The 20,468-nt window shown below is 52.7% G+C and overlaps 1 protein-coding gene and 1 long non-coding RNA gene across 6 annotated transcripts; one reads left to right on the forward strand and one right to left on the reverse strand.

Moving 5' to 3' along the window:
• Positions 1 to 3,078: 3,078 nt before the first annotated feature.
• On the forward strand, positions 3,079 to 17,578 carry LOC308180592. 5 transcript variants are annotated; one of them, XR_013941043.1, is made up of 6 exons: positions 3,079 to 3,281; positions 3,982 to 5,448; positions 9,826 to 10,764; positions 11,518 to 11,845; positions 11,986 to 12,109; positions 15,639 to 17,578. It is a non-coding gene; the product is annotated as an uncharacterized lncRNA (long non-coding RNA). The 5 variants fall into 5 exon arrangements; XR_013941044.1 differs by adding an exon at positions 14,860 to 14,924 and having other exon boundaries at positions 3,091 to 5,448; positions 15,639 to 16,596; XR_013941045.1 differs by adding an exon at positions 14,860 to 14,924 and having other exon boundaries at positions 3,091 to 5,448; positions 15,897 to 16,596.
• MRRF (mitochondrial ribosome recycling factor) lies at positions 6,123 to 20,453 on the reverse strand. The gene is made up of 7 exons (XM_080562544.1): positions 20,324 to 20,453; positions 19,080 to 19,279; positions 18,468 to 18,623; positions 17,116 to 17,234; positions 14,245 to 14,336; positions 9,203 to 9,362; positions 6,123 to 7,446 (listed from the first exon to the last, which is right to left on the reverse strand). Exons 2-7 carry the CDS (start codon positions 19,252 to 19,254, stop codon positions 7,369 to 7,371), a joined length of 780 nt encoding a protein of 259 aa, XP_080418670.1. The 5' UTR covers positions 19,255 to 19,279; positions 20,324 to 20,453; the 3' UTR covers positions 6,123 to 7,368.
• Between the last annotated feature and the right edge of the window lie 15 nt (positions 20,454 to 20,468).

Raw genomic sequence — 20,468 nt, forward strand, 5'->3', positions numbered from 1 at the left:
GAAACCAGGGAAGTTAAAAGGTTTCTTTTGGCCTGAAGAGCCTCATCTTTGAAGAGGTCTGTGCTGGACCCCATAGGCAGGGGGCTCCCCGCCTCGCTGCGGGCTGGGGGTGCCGATGAGGGAGGCACAGGTGGGAGGGACCCCCCGGCTGTGCTGGTCCCGGCACCGTGGCCTTACCAGTGTCCCCAGTTTCACTGGTCACAGGGCTGGGAAATGGAGCGTGCGAGTTCCTAAAGTGTACAAACAGCCTGGGGTTTGCACTGGGAAAATAACATCAACCCCCCGCCCCCGGTGACTTCAGAACGGCTGCGGGAGCCTCCCTGGAGCCGGGCGGGAGGCGCAGATGTGGCCGCAGCTGGGCTGAGCTCACAGCTGCATCGGGGCCGTGGTGCTGAGCCCTGCCCCGCACCCTGCGGGGAGCGAGGCGCCGCGGGTCCTGTGCCGTGCCCTCTCCGCGCCCTCTCCATCGCAGCGCCGTGGCGAGAGGGCACGGGCTGTGCGACACAGGCAGCCTGGAGGGGGGTCAGGGTCTGGCCGGAGGGTTTCAGCCCCACACGCTGCTATCCTGAAAACCTCTGAGGAGCCCCAGGGGTCTCCCCTCTCCTCCTGTGCCCTCCCTGTGCTGTTTTCTCACCGCTTTTCCACTTTTCTCAGCAGTGGCCAGGGGTCACAGCTTTGCTCCTGTTCCTCACACGCCTTTTTTCCTCCTTCGGGAGGCATCTCCCAAGTTTTGCTTCCTTTTTCTTTAGCCCCCCCTCAGGGTGGGCACGACCCTGGCCCCACTCTGTCTCCGGCTCCATCGGGTGCTTCCTGGCCATGTGTCCCCGGGGAGCCGCAGCGGCACTGGGACACCCGCCGAGCCCCTCCTGCGGAGCTGGGCCTGGGACCCCCCCGGGAGTCGCTGCGCGGTGCCCCCACCCCATGTGCGTGTCCCTGGGGCTGGGACCAGGGCCCCCAGCGTGGGCTGGCCACGTGTGGAGGCCCAGCGCTGCCGGCTGCGTCCTCCCGTAGGGAGGCAGCAAAACACCGTCTATGGCAGCGCGCAGCCGGCCGAGGAACAAGGAAGGCTCAGAGCGAAGCTCGTCCCCAGCCCGCTGCGTTCCACTTCTGCCCGGGTCTGCAGCGATGTTTTGTCCCCCTGTGCCAGGGGTGGGATGGCAGGACCCCCGAGCCCACCGCAGGCTGGCACCGCAGGACCCCTCCTATCCCCGCTGCCGCATGTCCCCAAACCGGCGGCAGTGGGGCAGCGCTGGGAGCCCCTCCTGGAAGGCTGATATCTGGGGGGGCAGGCATCGAGACCCCCAGCCCCTGCCGGTCCCCAGTGCCCCTCAGCCCCCTGCTTGGGGGTGGCTGTGCCTGGAGGGAGCGTGGCTCCCCCGCAGCCCTGGGAGCATCCCCAGCCCGCCCCGGCTTCGTGCACCCCTCTGAGAGGCGCGCTGGGTGGGGATGTGCCTCGGGAGGCAGACCTGTGCCGAGGCGTCGTGGGACAGAACCGGCCTGGTTCTGCCTCACCCCGGTGGAGGCTGAGGGGACTCGTGCCCAGCGCCCCGTGCCAGTGCTTGAGGCCGACACGGCGGCACAGTGAGTGCTGATGGCCACAGCCCCCCTCGTGGCACTGCTCCCGTGCACCCCGCATGAGGCTCAGTGGGATGTGTGGTGTATGAGGCCGGGTGGCAGAAGGACAGCCGGGGGGGCACAACCCTCCCTTACATCCAGGCAGGGTCTGTGGTGCCCACGCTGAGCCCAGCCCTCACCTCGCTGCCCAGCCCAGCCCCTCGCCCAGCTCTTCGGGGCATGGTGACAGAGGACCGAGCTCTTCCTCCATCACGGGGAGCTGACGGGCTGTTTGGGGGGCTACAAATCAGAGCTGAAAAGCCCAGGCTGGACAGGCTGTCTGGGAACTCGTAACCTGAGCCCCAGGAAAGAAGGACTCAGGAAAGCGCTTTCAGCAATCATATTCATCATCTTCAGCCCAGGCTCATTAGGCTCGCCGAGCCCAGCCCCGCCGCTGCCAACGCCTCCCGCACGCAGATAGAGCCGCCGGCCCAGACAAATAAATGCTTCCAGCTTCCCGGTGGATGCGGCAGGTCAGGGAGCATCTGATGCCAATTACCTGCGGTGTAGGGTTCCCCGGCCGCTCTCGCTGGCCCCGCACAGCGAGGCTCTCCCGCGCTCCAGCCCCTGTGCCTGGCTCTCCCTGTGGCCTTGGGGGTCCCGGCCCCTGCCCAGCCCTTGTGCTTTGGGGGCCAAGGGGGGAGTTTGGGTCTCCCACCTCTTGCAGGTGGAAGAGCAGCCCCGTGCCACTGGTGGTGGGCTCCTCCATGATGGGAATGGGGACCGGTGCAGGGGTCGCCCACCCGAGCATTTCAGGGGACAACCCTCTGTGTAACCATCCCCACCATGGCTGGAGCACGTGTCCCTGCCGGGGCTTAACTCCCCCAGGTCGTAACCGTGGTGGGAGCAGCCACAGGGCCTTGATGAGTGCTGCTGTGAAATGGGTGCAGGCGGTCGTGCTCACACGGCGGCTCTTTGGGGCGCTGCATATTTCCACCGCTCCGGGCTGCCGTCGGCAGGGACGTCCTTAATGGGCCCAAAGGTCGGCGTCCCCGCGCCCGGGGCCACGTGGCGGAGGGACCCCGGGCAGGAGCTCGGCACGGATGCGAGTCACTCAGCATCAACGCTGGGGGCCAGGAAATTGCAGCGGACACAAACCTAAATACACCGTGTGTCGCCCCCAGGTAATCAGGGGCTTGGCCAGATTCCGGCTGACAGCTTAAATGCTTTAATTCTTCGGACGCTGCGTTTCAAGGGGGTCCCGTGCGCCGAGAGCTTCTCCCAAACGGTTTTTGTGCTGGAGATTTGTCTGTAATTGGAGGCATGTTTCATTCCCCTGAAACTAGCCAGGTCCCTGCTGGAGGAGGGGGCTGCGGGAAGGCAGCAATTTCCCTTATGGAATTATTTACCTGATTAGAGAGTTTATTTTATCAAAATTGCTTCAGAATGGGGCCACTCAGTGTGTCCAGCGCGGGGAGCTCCCTGGTGGGGCTGGCGGCCTGGAGACAGGTAATTTGTGTGGTTAATGGGACTAATCCACCAGGCAATTACACCAATAGATTTCACGGCTGCAAAGTGCTGTGTTCCCATTAATTAAAAATCTGTTAAGAAGATTAGCACGTAAAGGTATCAAAAGAAACCCAAGAGTTTCTTTCCCCACCGGCCCCCGAAGGCGAGTGTGGGAGTGCTGGATTGCTCGCATTAGCACAAAAATTATTCTTTTAAAGGTAAGGGCTCCACATCCAAAGTAACTGCTGACAGTTTTCCCTGACTTCCCCACCAAGAGGTCCTTTATGTTTAATTATAGTTTGTTTAAATTAGCCCTGATTGTTAGCATGGAGTGCTAGTTTAAATATATTCCGAAGGCATTGTTCGCCCTGCCGGGATGTGGGGGTTGCCCCCGGCCGAGCCCTGTGCCTGGGGCAGGTGCCCCCGCGCCCAGTGAGGAGAGCGGGGACGGGGGTCCCGTGTGGGCGCGGGGATGGGGGCTCCCAAACTGAGCATCCCCTGCCCAGGCCAGCCCCGATGCAGCAGCAGGAGCCCCACGGGGGCCCAGCCACCGAGCCCGGCCAAGCACCGGGCACTGGGCTGCAGTGGGCTTCCCCCTGGCACGTGGTGTGCCCGTGCCCCCCGGAGAGCCCCGTGCCCCCTGGAGTGTCCCATGCCCCCCAGAGGTGCCCAGGCAGTGCAGCAGCACCCACTCCATCGCCCCGCGGTGCCGGCCGCATCGCCCCAGCCCTTCGCTCCCAGGGCCGCTCCTGGCCTTCATCCACAGCCAGACAACAAGTGAAACAAAAGCGAATTCCCCGGCAGCTGAAGGTGCCATTTTTACGGCTTGGCTGAGCAAGGAAGTATTTTTTTGATCTCTTAAAATCCTGAATATTATCTGACAGTTTATCTTGTTTCTCCGCATCCGTGTCTTTGCAGCAACGCCAGCTCATTTACATGTGTATTGCGCCTGCCTCCACGGGTGCTGAGGTCAATTGAAACTCAAGAAAAGAGGAGAAATTTATGCAAAACTGTTGATTGCATTTGTATGTAATGAAATCATCCAATATTCATCTGACTATAGACTCTAATCTGAAAGGAGAAGTGAAGGACATAAGAGTCACTGGAAAGCAATAATGAGCTTCTGTAGTGATTAAAAAAGCACTTGAGCTTTCTGAAAATCCAGCCAGAAATCGTGTCTAATCAACACGGAATATAGGAGGCAGAGATTACATTGATACATTTTGCAAAGCTCACTGTTGAAAATGTATGCGAGCTGTAAACTCTGACATGCCATCCATGGTCTGTTTTATACAAATCCGGGAGGCACACAATCAGAGCCCGGGCTCGTCCCTGGCACAAAGCAATCTTGGTGTCTCTGCTCGATGACTCATAAGGAGTGCAATCACATCTATTTTGAAGAGCAATGTTGTTTTTTAACTGTGTCGAGAGCTTCCAGCTTCCTCGGAGATTTTCCTGCCTTTCGCTTCCACCCCGCTTTCCCCGCGGCCGCAGCTCTCGGCGTGCGGGTGGCGGGAGGCCGACGGCGCTGCTGCAGCTCCACCGAGCCGCGGCTCAGAGGGGAGCAGAGCCCGGAGCCGCCATCCTCAGCCATCGTGCCGGCACCCACGGCGCTGGGGTAGGGCACAGGCATCTGCCCGGTGCCATGTGCGGGGCTCGAGGCCCTCGGAGACCCCACGGAGCTCACCAGCAGCTGGGGCAGGGACAGCAGGGACCCAGTGGATGCCCAGAGCTGTGACAGGCACTTGGAGGGGAGCCCTGGGGTCAGGTCTTGGGGGTCTGGGCACAGCCCCCCTCACGTCCCACCACCCTCCTGTGAACCCCCCCAGGGGGTGCTCGCTGCTGCTGCACCCAAACTGTTTGGTGGCCAAAGCAGCTTGCTGAAATCAGCGCTGTTACACCCAAATGTTTTCTGGCTGCGGTCTCTGCTCCTCCTGGGTTATTTGGCGCAGCTGGAGCTCCTTCTCCACCCTCCAACAGCATCAGCTGCAGCTTCTTATCAGCGCTGGGCACAATCCAGGCTCTAGCTAACTGAAGGGTTGCTGCTGGCACCGGTGGAGGAAGCTTTTGCCTTTTTATTTCCACCTTGTGTTGCTGTGTGCGGGAGATGCTGGTGTGGTTGGGGCAGCAGCAGAGCAGATGTTCAGCAGGACCAGCCCAGAGCCACTCCTGTGAGCCCGCTGGATGCGGTGACAGTAAGTGTGGTGTCCCTTGTCTCTTCTCCTGGACTAGCAGTGACCCTGCTGCAGGCTGCCTGTGCTGTGGCAGGTGTGGGGCGGTCTCCCTGCCCTGCGTGTGGTCGGTGCCATGGTGGTCCTGTGCAGCTGGAAGGTGCCTGGGCTGCAGCTGGTGCTTTGTCTGCTTGTCCTGCTGTTCGAAGGACAGGTGAGTGGTGTGGCTCTGGCTGGTGTGTGCTGCTCCCTCAGGGCTGGGGCAAGGGTGGCTGCTGGTGGCTGAGCACTGGGGGCTGTGGGAGGACATGGGGGCTGCCTCCCCCATTTGGTGCCTTACTGTGTGGTGATCAGCTGAAGCTGCGTGGAGAATGGGTCTCTGTCTCTATTTTCCTGCACTAAATCTACCTTTGCACCTGTGTTGCTGTGCCATTGAGGCCTGCATCTCCCCCCTTGCCTCCTAAAGGCCCCGGGTACCCCACAGCAGGGACAGGCGGCCCTGTTCCCAGCAGCATGTGGCTGCTGGCACCTGAGGGAGGCCCGGGGCAGCCATTTTGGATGGTGCTCAGGTGCCTGTGCTGCAGCTCTGGTTTTACCCCCGCTTTTAACTAACCTGGAGTGAGGTGCGACAGGAGTAGCAGTGAATACTTGGGGAATTCCCTCATGTAATGGCTCCCTGCAGGTTTGCTGCCAACCCATCACCACTGCCTCGAAGGCTGGAGGAGCCCCTGTGCCCTGCCTTCCAAGTGCACGTCCCAGCCACAATGGCCCCAGGCAGGTACAGGGGAAACCCTTCAACCCCAGGCTGCTGCTGGGATGTAGAGGCTGCAACAACAGCAAAAAAGCCCAGTTGATAAATGTCAGAAGAAATACAGTAATCAGCTGAAAGCAATTTACTGAGCCATGTAACCGCCCTGGGCTCGCCATTTTCCTTTATTCATTTATCATGGTAAGTGCTTTGGCCAAAATACACAAAGCAGAGAAATTGTTGACATGTGGGGCCCTAGCAGAGCAAATCCTTCATCCTCCTCCCCTTCCCCACTGTGCACAAACTAACTTTTTGGGAGTTGTTTATTTAAGGACTGCAGAGGCTTGGTGCTCTTTGAACCCAAATACTTTGGGAGTGGGGCTGTGGTGCCGGCCACCACCTTCCCTCCCTCTTGCCATTGCCTGAGGCTGCTTGCTGCTGTTGGAAAGTACCTGCTGGTAACTAAGGGTTATAGTATGTGCTCAGGACCATGTTATGATTCTACCTCCTCTAACCCTTGGAACGTGGTACAAGCAGTGCATGCGGGAAGATGTTGGCTTTGTAGACTCCTGTGCTGACTTTTGGTTGTCTTACTCCTAGCAAAAACAGCCACACTCACAGTATTAATTTCAATTCTCTATCTATGAATCCTAGGGAACTGTAAAGCCACGGTTCCTGCTGGCTGGTGTGTAGCAGGTGGTGCTGAGCTGCCATGTACCCTCCAGGAGCGGCCGGTGGCCAGGCCACAGGTAGCTGTGCTGGCCCAGCTGCTCCTCTGGAGAGGAGTGAACTCAACTTTTGCTTTATTTTAAGCAAGAATAAATGACAAGGGTCACAACAGGAGAGTGTCAAGTTCCTCCTGCATGTGGTCCTTGCTTCTACCAGCCCTAGGCTGACTGCTGCTAGAAACACAACCAGGCTGGGGTGCGAGACGATTCCACAGCCCTGCAGAGGGTAGGGCGTGCAGGAAACGGGGCAGCAAGGAGGTGACTTGTCTGGTGGTGTGAGTTTCACCCACTCCTGCTGAATTGATGCCTAAAGCAGAGGGCAGTCTTACCTCCTGGGTCTCAGCTTCTGCTGTGGGAGTCCTTCTAACAGCCTCCAGTCCTCCTCAGTATTATTTTATTTTTAATCTTACTTCACCCAATTCAGTTGATGCCTGAACGAAGAACAGCAAGGAGAGATTCCCCCTTCCCTTCAGCACAGTCCAGGTTCAGGAATCCCAGCGGCCAGGGGATCCCAAAGCCCAGATCTGCTCTGGAGGTCTGGGAGAGCCGTCCCTGCCCATCACCTGAGTCTGCCTGACTCCAGGCAGGGATGGCCAGTGGGGTACGTGGCAGTCCGTTCTTGCTTGTGGGGGGGAGAGCATGTCCATACGGATGACACTTATCCAAGCAGCTCCTTGGTCTTGGCTGCCAGCAGCTTGTCCATCTCTGCTGCAGCGTTGTCTGCCATTTGCTGGATCTGTGGCAACACAGCACAAGTCTGAGTCACGTACTAGGTAATGTCACAGCTTAAAGGAAAGAAACGACCAGACCATTTCCTGAAAGAAAGCCTAAAGCCCTCATAAAATCCAAAATAGTGCTTGGGCAATAGCTGGCTCCTCCTAGAGCTCGCAGCTGCCCTGTGTGAGTCTTTGCCAGTGTTACATCTGCACAGTGATAACAGGGATCAGTCAAAGGCTCTGAAAAGAGAAGCTGAACATGGACTGTCTATGCAGCTCCTACTTACTGCCGATAGAGGCTTGGATGCTGGCGTACAGCATCGTGAGGGATCTGGGGGACTTCCCCATCAGTGCTCTGTTGTTTCAGTTGGACCTGCTCAGCGCCCAAAGATGTCTGCACGTGCAAATGCCCTGTATCTAATTTATACTTGCTGCAATCCTTGCTCTCCTTTCCAAGGCTCCTGGCAAAAATCTTGGCTGTGCTTCACAAGTTACTTGGTCAAATCCTTATTTACTTCAGGGAAAGGCAGAGTTAGAGACCAGCTGGTGTCAGCACCAGAGCAGAGGGCTTATCTCTGCAACCTTCTATTATTAGAACAGACCAGGTCACAGCAGGAGCACAGCCTTAGCACACTAAGAATTCACACATCAAGTAACAAGTCTGTTTATTTCTTGTAAAAAAAGAAAATTCTTGTAAACTGTGCATTTCTTTTCCTTGTGTAAGAAATTTCTTGTAAAAAGAAGTAAACAGCTATTGCTAAAGACCTGTTCATTGATCACAGTAACATGGGATGGACAAGGCAAACAGTTCCAAAATGGGCACGTGTGTATTTGAGTGAGTGAAGGGTGCATGTGCGGAGAAAGGTTGGAGCCTCTGGGGGTTTTGTGTACTACTTTTATAGGACTAATTAAGATGCACTCGATTCCAAGGCATATGAGTATATGACCTTTCCTCATGCTGAAAAATTTGGGTACAAGTGAAAATTAGACTTGAGATGCTACCTCTGTAAATGCAGAAAACCATCTGTGTGCTGTGGGACAACTGCTTCCCAACAGGATTCAGTTACAATAGCATGGCCATTTTTCCTGCTTGCACAAACGCTCTGTATATCAATGTTTATTTTTGTGAGCGCACAGAGAACAGTTCTGAAGCATTTGCAACGTATCTAACTTTAGCTGTTAATAAACAAACAGCTAAAAAGTAATGGCCTGCCTTCAGAGGCATCAATTCAGCAAAACACTTACGCTTGTGCCTGAGTTTTTGCCCAAGTAATTGACTTTAGTGACATCTGCTCTTAGGGAATTAGGCGTGTGCTTAAGTATTTTCCTGAATCAGAGCCAAAAATCTCCTAACAGAGAATCTTGCTAGCCTTTTCGTTAACAACAAACTGGAGCAATCCTCATTAATGCCAGCTGTTTTCTCATGTCCAGGCACTGCGTAAGTGGTGGTAAAACTTTGGGTAGCTTTGCTCCCCAAGATCAGCTGGTTTGTGTAACAATCCCTTGGACTACAAAAGCTTTCGGGGAAAATGTTTTTTCCTGTTTCAGCTTATGGTTCATACCATAAATTTGGCTTTGAGATTCAAGCCTGAAATCTCACAAAGAAAAAGCAAATACAACAGCTGTTGCCTACTCCAAAAATTCAACCCAGGGTTACTTCTTTTCCAGCCAGGTTCTCAGTGCTGGAGGTTTGTCAGCAAGCTCTGGCATAAATGCTCACTGTGTGTTCACACTACTAAGCTGTGAAACGTGATATGTTAGAAGGAAAAAAATTACCTGCTTTTCTAGCAGCCAGATGGTATCTTCAGACACTTTGCTCTTGAATTTCTTTACCTGGTTCATGCTTTTGCTTCGCACCTTTCTCAAGGCGTCTTTGGATTTGTTGGTGGACTGTTTGGCAAGCTTGGCCAGGCTCTCCCTGTGCTCTCTGGTGACCCTATCAACGAAGAAGGAAAGAAAAGTGTAATGTGTAGCACAGCCAGATTTATCTCCTGCAATTGGCAGACTGGGCTCTGGGTAAATCCAGTGGCCATCTCTGCTGTGGCACCTCTCGGACAGCTCCCCAGCCTCCTATGGGGCTGACGGGCTGAGGCAGGCCTGCCACGTGGCGCTGTGCAGGTGTTACGATGGTGCTGGCTCTGTGCGAGGCCTCGCATCGCAACGGCGCTGCCCAGGGCGTGCTTTTATCCTGCGTTGGTCACCCTGAGCCAGCTCAGCTACCTCTGCACATCTGCCATGGCAACACATCTCGGCACAGAGAGTCTCGAGCCTAGAACAGAAAGTTCCCAGCACAGCTCTAAGCTGAGGGACTTGGACCGAATCTCACTTGTTTTATGGTGGTTGCTGCAGTGCCTGAAAGTCATGCTGAAATGTTTAATTTCTTTTTTCTCCTGCCAAAGCATCTGTGGGGAAGAGGGAAAATGCAGCTCCAGACCTGAGACAGAGCTGAGAAGTGTAATTTCCCTGCAAAGCTGAGAGGAAACCTCCATCCATTCCTGAAACTCAGAGCGGTCTCCCTGCAACTGGAAGAGGCTGAATCATGTATCTGGAACCTACAGAGCTTGTATTTCACTTGACCTTATTCCAGCTCATCATGACAAGGCATCTCCACTGAGACCACATGTAACACCCTGTCTGACAAGGAGGTGAAATGGCTCCTTCACAAGGAGGTGGCTCTGATGTGAGCAGCTCGTACAGCCGCAGGTGACGTGGCACAGACCTCCAGCTCTCCCCTGACACGGCGCCAGTCACTCTGTGCTGCCACAAGAAAACTTTCAACTTTCCATCCCAAACTGAAAACCGAAGGTGATGAGGGAGCCTGAACACAATGTGGGATCGGCTGACATCTCGTCTTAGCTGCAGTAATGTTCCGGCACCTACAGCTGATCACTGTCAGCATCAACTGTTAGTGCTTAACAATAATATTGTAATTATTTTCATGGCTATTGCGGTTTCCACATCACCTTGAGAATAAACGCAGTGCTCTCACTGAGACTTGCTAGGCAGAGAGCTCCCGTCTGCTCGTGGAAGATATTGCAAAATAAACATTTCACGCGAATATTTAGAAATTGGCTGCAACAGCCTGGGTCACCAAAACACTGAGGCCAAGACTCTTCCTGCAAAGAAGTCAGGAAACGTGGGGCGAGGGCTCCCGCAGCAGCGCCAGCTCTGCCCCCTCGCGGGTATTGCTTACGGGGAGGCTGTCAGCATGCATCGGCCTGCGCCTCTCGGAGCTTGCTGCAGCCCTGCGCGTCGCGCTGGCTTTGGCACCGTCCTGCAGCAGATGTTCGCAGGGGCTCCGACCGCTGCTCAGCACCGCCGGCTGTTTTTACTTTGAGGTACAGGAGGGAATAAGCTTTCCCGAACTGATCAGCGACTGCGGGGACTTGGTATCCCTGGAAAGGCTGACAGACGTAGAGCTGAGACCCAGCTGCGGCACTGCGGTGCCCCCTCGCACCCAGGGGACACCCTGGGGACAGCGGCGTGGCCCCGTCCTCGCTGCCGAGGGGGGCGAGCAGCGTGCAGACGGCGAGGGGCTTCTGGGCAGCGCAGGCTGGGGCTGGGACTCGAAGGCCTAATTAGAAGCGAGCGGGGTTACTTGTGGTTTCCTACGCATCCCAACGCCGATGCCTTTAGGGCTTCTCTTGTTCAAAATCCCAAGCCAGAGGTCCTGCGGCACATGCAAAGCCAGCTCATAAACAGAGGTCTGGGTGAGGTCAGGTTCTCAGGCAGCTTTCTGAGGGGGCAGGGAGGGAAAAAAAAAATAAAATAAAATCCATGGCTGCTAAACCGGGAGGAGGGAGCTGGAAACCTCTGCTCTCCTGCTGGGCGGTGGGGTGAGCTGGTCCATGAGGACTGCCTCGGCCGGGGGAGGCCGAGTTTGCCCTTCGCTTTTCACCTCCCCGCTCACTTCGGCTTGTGCGAATTGTGCTGAGGGTATCACTCGCCTGCTTGGGGCTGCTGAGCCTTTAAGGAAATGTTTTTGTTTATGCAGGGCTGCCAGATTTCCTATGCTTCTTGGCACAGGGTCACAGCTTTCGTGCCTCCTTGTCTGTCTTTATTAACACCAATTTCTTTTTATCACTGCGCAGTGCCGTGGAGTTTCTCAGCGGGTTTTACGTTCCAACCAGACCATATGTAAATTCTCAGCAATGCTACCACCGATGCCAGAAACGGACACTTTTTCAGTCAGATGCTGTTTCTGGTTAAGGAATCCATCAACATGAGCCAGGCCCATGGTTTTTAAGGACAGTTGTTTATTCCTGTACCCAGATCTGGGACTCTTAAGCTGTCTAGTAACTGTTGCAGCTGCTTCCTCTTTAATCCCCCAAAAGCATGAAGCAAACCTGGGGAAGGGGTGCCAGAAGAGGGGTGCAAGGACAAGGTTCCCATCCAGGGGCAGCTGCAGCATCTTGTCAGGTAAAGTAGCAGGAAACCCTGTGGGTTTCCAGGGACAATCCTGCCCTGCCAGGACCATGACACAGCCTGGTGACTGCACACCAGCGCGTTCAGAAACGCACCCTGCACCACGGGTAACGTCTCTTCTGTTTCTGCTTCAGTCAGCAACCAGTGGTTTAAGCACTGCAGCACTTGGATGCTCCTTTCCCAGCATATGGCATGAGCACACCCACAGTGAAAACAATGCAGGCCACATCTCATCTCCAACACAAGGCGTTTATGCGGGTAAGAATAATTTCTGTATCTTAAATGCTAGGAATTTCCTGTGAATGAGAGGGATCGGTTCAAGGAAAGTAGGCTTAACTAGATACTCTGCATGCATAATTGCAGATAAACATAGGGTGCAAAATATATTATTCAACAAAAAGCATGAAAGAGACCTATTATGATGAGCGATCTGGAGCAACGCAGCTCAAACAGCTTTGTTTTCTTCAAATGAAATTTCTCAAGTCCTTTCTCCCCATAGTAGGTATCTTTGCATATTTCTTAAAGGGCAAAGGAAAATAAAAGCTCACAATGAGTCATTAAACTTTCAAATGAGTCATCTGGCTTTCAGTAAAGCATGTGTAAAAATATTACTAATTTACAAACAATATCCAGTGTAACACAATGGGTCCAAAAAAGATGAATCTAAAAATGAGGCAATACCATAAAAGACACAAGGTCAGGTCAAATTCGGCCACGAGATCGACCAATACAACTGTTCCCATGGCTGTGGTTTTTTTTTTCTTTTTTAAACCCTCAGAGAATAATTTTTATACAAATAAATATTGCCTATGCAGTGCTAGCAACACAAACAGGCTAATACCTTAGGGAGTAGAGGGGATCCTAGCAGGAAGCAGAAATAAACACCAACAAAACGGTGTATTTTTAAAACTAGCATATGTTTAAACTGCAATGCAAAAACTTACCTAATAGAATAAATACTGAAAAGTAAATTTCATTTTTAAATACTCAGTTGAAACAATCTCAAGCCCTGATGTGTAGCTGCACATATGAGGCAAAATATAACGCATAGGCGTCCACCTGATAAGTCTGATTAAAAAGTGTTTTTAGTAACAGGCAAAGATTGCTCATGTTTGATTTACTTTTAATGTCTCCCCTCATGAAAGTATCACTTTTTGCAGACACCCTGTCTCTTCACTGTTTGCCTGTTTTGCACACCTGCCCTAATTTTGGTGATTTCACTGCCTCCATCTGTTGTATGTTCTTTGCAAATATTTTTAGAGAGTTGAGAAAATTAAATATTTTGGAAAAAATAGAAAAAATCAATTCAGAGATATAATATTAAAGAGTAGTCTCTGGCAGAACCTGCCTATTTTTCTTCCATTTGCATTAGAAGCTTTTAAAGATTGAAACCGTCTGCTTGTCTTCTTGGTAAGTGGAAGAAACTCTGACAGATTCAGTTGTGTCAATAGAGCGGGTCAGAAAATGGAACTAGAGGAGCCCACGAGGGCAGACCTGCAAGGCAAGTTTTCCAAGCTGAAAATCAATTTAACTTAGGACTCCCTGGGCTGCCGATTGTCCAGGAAGAAAGGGACCAAGCACAGCAACCCTTGTGCACCAGAGGAACAAGGGAGCATGTTAGACAGATCTGTCTTGGGGAGAGAGAACCTGGTTTTGATCCACGACACCACAAAAAGTGACAGAACGTACATATTTGTTTGAAAAACAATATTTTTTTGTAAAGATTGAGATTTGTAGTTTTGGAGTTTCCTCCCCTGCAATTCATATTCAAGGATGACCCAAGTGCCCATTAACAATCAAACCACTGTGCAGCAACCCGGGAGCCTCAGCAATTATGAAGATAATGGTGCCCTCCTCCTCTGCCTCCTCTCCTGAGGAATGGGGGAAGGGCAGAGAGCACAGGGGAAAAAGAAAATCAGCAAATAGAATGATAATGTCATTCCCTTTCACCGACAGCAACAGAAAGCTGCAATTAGACTTCTCTTGAATTTTATCTAGCATTTTGATCAGAGAATTTCTAAAGTAAATCTAAGGCATGAGAAATACTCGGTTCATCTTTACCTAGCAGTCACCTGCTCCTAAAACGCAGCGCACGTGTGCAGGGTTTGTGCGAGCAGCCGGGCGTGCAGCCGTCCCTTTGTGGGAGCTGTTCACGGCACCCCAGGGCCACGTAACCCTGGGCTGGCAGATCACACAGCGGGGGCTTTGTGCCCCTGCGTCTGACTGGGGCATTTTGAGGGCTCCGTCACTGCAGGGTCTGAGCGCCCACAGGTGCAAGGGCCACTCTGGTTCCAGGAACTGCACGTGGGTGAGCTTGCCCTCTGAAGGGCCCTCGCTGCAGCCCTCTGCGTTACCTTACGCGAGGGTGAACTTGGGCAGCCGTGGGCACTTACTTTGGAATCGGCACCCGAATTAGCGTCCCATCCACTTCCGGGTTCAGGTTCATTCCGCTCTCCCTTATAGCCTTCATAGCTGCAGCTGTGCTCTGTAAAACAGATCAAAAGGTAAAGAGAATTAGGAAATAATCATTCCCATATGCCAGAACTCTGTCAATAGTTGGCAATCCATCTCCACAGAACATGGAAACATTTACTTCTGTTACCAGTAAGATCAGGAAGTTACATTGGTGCGGAGAGCTTTGATCAAACTGAATGGGAAACTATGGCTGCGCTCGGTATCGGGGTAGGAAGGGCACGAAGGGGGGAGAGGGGAAGGGAAGCAACAACAAAAGAAAACTGTTTTGCTTCTTTGAAACTATTTGAATGGTTTGAGGCAATGCAGAGTGAAACCACAATAAATTCCCTAGGCATAGCCTGACTGTGGCAAAGGAGATGAAAGATTCTGAGCATTTAAAAATTCCAGTTGAATGTTTTCCACTAGAAATCACACAGTGCCAATTTAGAAAAGTTAACTAACTTAACCACTTCAGCACTACGACCTAACCACACTACATCAGTAGCAGTTGGCTGAGAATGGAGCCTGTGCCCAGCTCTATGTTTATTTTACAGCTTATTACTTAGGATTAAGTTTTCAAAACTCCATCGCTGCTGACTGACACTGCTCTGCTTAAAAGGTGAGGTGTGCAGGTTTGCTTGGGAACTACAAAGTGATTAAAATGCTTCCTTCCCCATTTTAGAGCGCTGGTGAACTTTCACACAGCATCAAACGTTACGGTTAAATCACAGTTTTGCTGGGAACTCCCACAGTGCTCTGCCAGTTTGTTTCGTTCTTTGACATTGACAGTAACAAGACCGTACTAGTCTATTCCTTTGGCACTAGTGTGGCATTTCCTACAAGGAGCATTGCTATTTCTGATATTCTTTCCCATTGTTAACTTTAGCTCCAGGCTGCTACACTAGACCGCGTTTATGAAGCTCAGTTTCTATCAACCGAGGCACAAACTAAAGCTCTGCATATTCATTTAGCTCTGCAATGCATGATGTCACTGAATGAAATTAATGCTGGGCCAGTGTTCTGTAAAACACAATGGCCATGCTCTAAAACACAAATAGTGCAGAGAAAACATAACAAAGATTTCAGCATGTTAGGACTGTAACGTGTTATTGTACGCACAGCGCATGCTTTGTAGCAAGAGAAAGCTCACTAGAAGTTGTATTGTTTAACGTACATTCTAGAGGAGATAGAAATAGTGAAAATATTGTCCCCATCTTATCGCAGCACATAAAATAGCCGTAGTTAAAAGACATGGTCTTGTTTGTTTTTGTAACTCTTGGGCAAACGGGATTTGGCCCTGTAAGTCCTCTTCTATAATTATTTTCTTTTCCAGACTCTTCAGGGATTTTTATTTGCTTTTCAATGCTATGAAGTATTGGCTATATTCTATAAATAATGACATCACATGAAAGTGAGCATAATGTTATTAAGCAGTTCAGCCTATCCATGGAACAGTTGTGGTATAAAACATCGCACTGTGAGAAATAGTTACAGCTCTAGTTCGAATGAAATATGGTCCTTTGGCTTGGAAAGCAAATGTAGGCAATGGTATATGTGACGATATTGATATCTTGATCTCCTGCCTGGACAGAGGCTGCATCATGGCACGGCTCCTCCGGCCCTCTCAGCTCCAGCACTCTGAGGGACCTCGCTGCACTCGCTGATGAGGGGCCTTCAGTCTTCGAAGTCATTATACGTGCTGGATACACTTTAAGAAACACTTAGGCATCAAGTGCCTTATGCTGACCTCCTCTGAGACTTTGCTGACTTAATTAATTGGGGAAAGCCTTTGCAAAATAAATAGAGATAAGCTTTGGCAAGCCTCCAGACCCGGAGCGGGATGAATAGCTAACCTTGCGGTCGCTGCCGCTCGCATCTGCAGGAGCCCGCTGCGTGGGACCACTAATGCCTGATCCTGAGGTGTGATTTGTACTTGCTGCCTAATTTGGAGGCTAGTCTAAGCCTCCTGCAGAAGGCTAAGGGAAACTAACCCTAATTTAGGGGTTCTGATCTGAAGGTGCTGTTGATGGAGGAGCTCACTAACTACAGCAGGGCCTGTGTTAGGCCTTGTTCCTGTTAGCCCAGGCCCAGCTCAGAGGCAACATCAGCAGCTGCTTTCCATGCGCTTCCAGAGGGTGCCCTCAGCCTCTGTGCTCAGTAAAGCAAGCTTTATAGGAGTTTGATGGTGCCCCCAGCACAAGTACAGACTATTCCAACTGCTCTTATGGTTCGGCACATGGCCGTGTCTCCTCAAGGCGCTGCGCTGATATAAATCATCAGGGCAGATCCAGCACGGCTCCCACATGTGGAGATCAGGTCGACCAAAGGAGAGGGTGCATGCACAAGACTACTGGGTGCAGAAAAAGCAGGGGAAGCAGGGACCTGGCAGGGCACGGTGTGTGCAGGTGTCCTGCCAGCACTGCAGCGCCCTAACTTACAGATGCAGCTGACGGCAACCTAACCCCCAGAGCAAACTGACCGGTCAGTGGCGTGCTCTGGGTATGAGCCTGAGGGCCCTCACGGCCTGATGTGCAGCACACCACTCCTGTCTGACCCCAGTGCCGCCACACGTGGGAGATGCTCTGCTCCAGACGGTGCTGGAGAGTCACTCGCCCCGCGCAGCGTGCAGTCAGCAGCAAAACACGGCTTCTGTTTTGTGTCAGACAAGAAGCGATACTCAGCGCAGTCAGAGCTCCCCGACCCTGTCCGATTTGATTGATTTTGTCCAATTGTCTCTTTGCTCGGTATCAACCTGTTTGTTCTGTCAGTGATTACCTCCCTTTGCCATGCCATCAGTAACGTGTCCTTACCTCTGGAAAATTGGTCATGTTCACTATGATGAGCTGAGGTGACTTCAGTGAGATTTGCCCAAGCTGGTTCAGCGGAAACTTCCCATCTTTCGTCACGACAATTATGTGATCAAGGGCCCCTCAAAAGAACCAAACACACGGGAATTTCAGTACGATACAGCACTTCAGGATGTTGCTGTTGTAAAAACATGAACGGAGTGTCCCAGTTTCCTTATGTTGTGCAAAATATAGACGTTACAAAAGAAATTATATATTTTTTCAGACTTCAGGTGCTATTTATGTTTATGCATCCCCTGCGGTATTTGCAAGTTAATTATTTTAACACTGCTGTAGAGCACAAAAACGTGAAAGCAAAACTCACTTGTTTTTGTTAGTAGAATAGGAAAACTAAACAGATTGCGAAGAATAAAAAGGAAATAAATATTTTTTGATTCTTCAAATTTAAACATTAAAATGTTATTACAAAGATCTGGAAAATGATTGTCTTTAACTTAGCAACGTTCCCTTAAACCCCTCATTTTTTCCAAGTCCCAAGAGGAGGTGCTATACACTGCCTAATTTAAAGTATTCAGTTTCTCCCTGAGCTACTCTTAATCTGCTCTCTTGTTTCTGCTGCAAAATGTTAACAGGCCAAAAGGCACATGGGACAAGAGGTACTTTATCAGTGCAATTAAAAAAAATACCTATGGTTAAAATAAATAGTTAAGAGACTGAGCTACACTTTCCAACTCCATTAAAAACTGAAGTGCCCCTGCCAGAGCAGGGGTGGTGAATGATTCAAATTTGGTCATTGTTTAATGTTAAATTTTATCCCTGAAACTTGATACTACTTACAAATACATATGTTCAGAGTGTTATAGTAACTGTAGCTTAGTCAAATATATTCACGTTTCTTCCTGAAACACAAAATTCAGTAAGTGAATAAGGCTTGTAAAGGTCAGTAACCACAAAGATGCATAGCAAAAAAAAAAAAGTTTGTATATGCCAGACACCAGCCTGATGGCAATTTCCAAAAGGCTAATTTAATGGCAATTGGATTTTTCCTGCCCTACTGCACCATTAGCTGACAACCTGCTTCTTCATCACATCTGCAAACAGTTCAGTTAGACACTTTTGACATCTCCCACTTAGAAAAGCTATTTCCAGGAAGCTATTAACAAAAATAGATTCTTCCTGGTCAAGCTCAGGGTGAAGAGAGCCTTTAGTTGGGGACGTCAAGGTTGTAGTAATCGGGTGCCCAGTGAATAACTCAATAAAAAGAAAATCAATTTTGAAAAAAACAGACTTCTCTGTTACTAGGACGGGTATCCTTCCTTACAGGCAACAGAGCATCGTACAAGAAATTTACCAACCTGGCGAGGTTCTAACGCTGACATTTCTGTTGAAATCTTCTTTCAGAGCTTCTACCACTGCCTGCATGTCTTCATTGGTTTCCTCCAAATTGATAATATCTTCAACTAAGGCAGCGTTGATATTCACTTTGGCTTGAGTCTGCCCTTTACCTTTAGCTGCAGATTACACAAAAAATAATTTCTGTTTCTGAGAACACTTAGTAGTTGTATTAGAAAGTAGAAAGAAGACGTTATGACCACTGTTAGATTCAGAGTTGAGTCTAAGATAAACTGATATTCTTAAATGGGTAAATAGGCCAGCACTTGAGCGCAGAGCCGAGATATTTTTGAATGCCGCGCTGTGTGCACGAACTCTTAACTCCACAGCCTGGCTGGTGCCGATGGCTACTTGCTGCTGCAGTGACAGCTCCGTGCAGCACTCCTCCCTGAGGAAGGACTAACGACTCCTGTACCCTGCAGTGCACTCGGGAAAACTAGCTCCTCCAGGGCAGTGTTCTGCCTAAGTTGGAGCGATACTGGTACGGGAGAGAAAAGGAGTAAGAAGTTCTGCTTTCAGCAGTATCTGGCAACACCTCCAGGGGTTGCAGACCCGGCCAGAACTGCTGCCTGTACCTTTTTTGGTGGCCAGCTGCCGGGTCAGCATCACCTGGCGCACACACTGCCTGCAGCCCTCCAGCAGCGGGGCCGGGCAGCCCGCAGCAGCCTGTGGCAGCCTCCTCATCATGGCCAACGGGGAACAATACAGCAGGGAGTGCAGGTGCCGAAAGCATCTCAGTGCCATGGCCATCGTTTACAGCTCGCCTTCAGCTCACCTGGAAAGAGGAAAGAGGGGTGAGGTGCTCAGCTCGCTGAGCAGAAACGGCTTCAAGTCTTGGCTGTGCGTGTCAGGGCACGGTGACAGCTCGGCAGTGACAGCGGAGAGGTGACAGCGGAGAGGTGACAGCTGAGTGGGGACAGCTGAGTGGGGACAGCTGAGCACCGCAGGCTGCTCCCGGTGCCCCTGCAGCTGCGTGGCTCAGGCCCAGGCACACGGCGCTGTCCCGGCCACCCGAAGGGCACAGCCCGGGGAGCCACAGCCGGGGGACGGGGTGCTTGTGGAAACTTTGGCTTCCATCCCACCAGCTCTGAGGCTGGAAGGCACTATTATTTTAAAGCATTTATTTCAGACCGTTTACTGCGGGGAGCCCTGAGGTGTGATCGCAGCACGAGGGCAGGCTGGGGCTCGGAGGTCCGAGCTGCAAAAGCGCGGAAGGGGAAGCAGGTGGAAGCCCGGCTGGGCTGAGCTGGGCAGGACTGGGCTGAGCTGAGCGGGGCTGAGCAGGGCAGGGCCGTGCGGGGCTGTGCAGGGTGTGCAATGCAGAGCCGTGCCGAGCCCTGCAGGGCTGAGCAGGGTGTGCAATGCCGAGCCGAGCCGAGCCGAGCCGAGCCGAGCCGAGCCGAGCCGAGCCGAGCCGAGCCGAGCCGAGCCGAGCCGAGCCGAGCCGAGCCGCGCCGCGCCGAGCCGAGCCGAGCCGAGCCGAGCCGAGCCGAGCCCAGCCGAGCCCAGCCGTGCCGCCCAGGTCGCGCCACCCGCAGGGGACGAACCGCGCCCCCTGCCCCGCGCCCCCCAAGCCCCGCCCCCGACCACGCCCCCTCCCCATAACCACGCCCCCCCCCCCCCGTAGCCCCTCCCCTCCGCGACCTCGCCCCTGCCGCCCACGCCCCACGCGGCCCCGCCCCCTCGCGTAGCCCCGCCCCTTCCGCTGGCCCCGCCCCTCCCGGCCCGTTCCCCTCCCCCCCCCCCTCCCGTTAGGGCCGTGCCGGGAGCCCCGGGGGGGGGCTGGGGGGGCTCCGGCCGCCGCCGCCTCCCCGCTCACCGTCGCCGGGCCCCGCGCGCTGCGCTGACGTCACGGCCCCGCGCCGCCTGCGTCACCGCCGGGCGCCGAGGGCGGGGCGAGGCCTGCGCGGGGCCGGGGCGGCGGCGGCGGCGGCGGGCGGAGGAGGGGGTGGGGGGTGAGGGGT

This window comes from Anser brachyrhynchus, assembly GCF_964034855.1.
Source record: "Anser brachyrhynchus genome assembly, chromosome: 19".
Lineage (NCBI taxonomy): Eukaryota > Metazoa > Chordata > Aves > Anseriformes > Anatidae > Anser > Anser brachyrhynchus.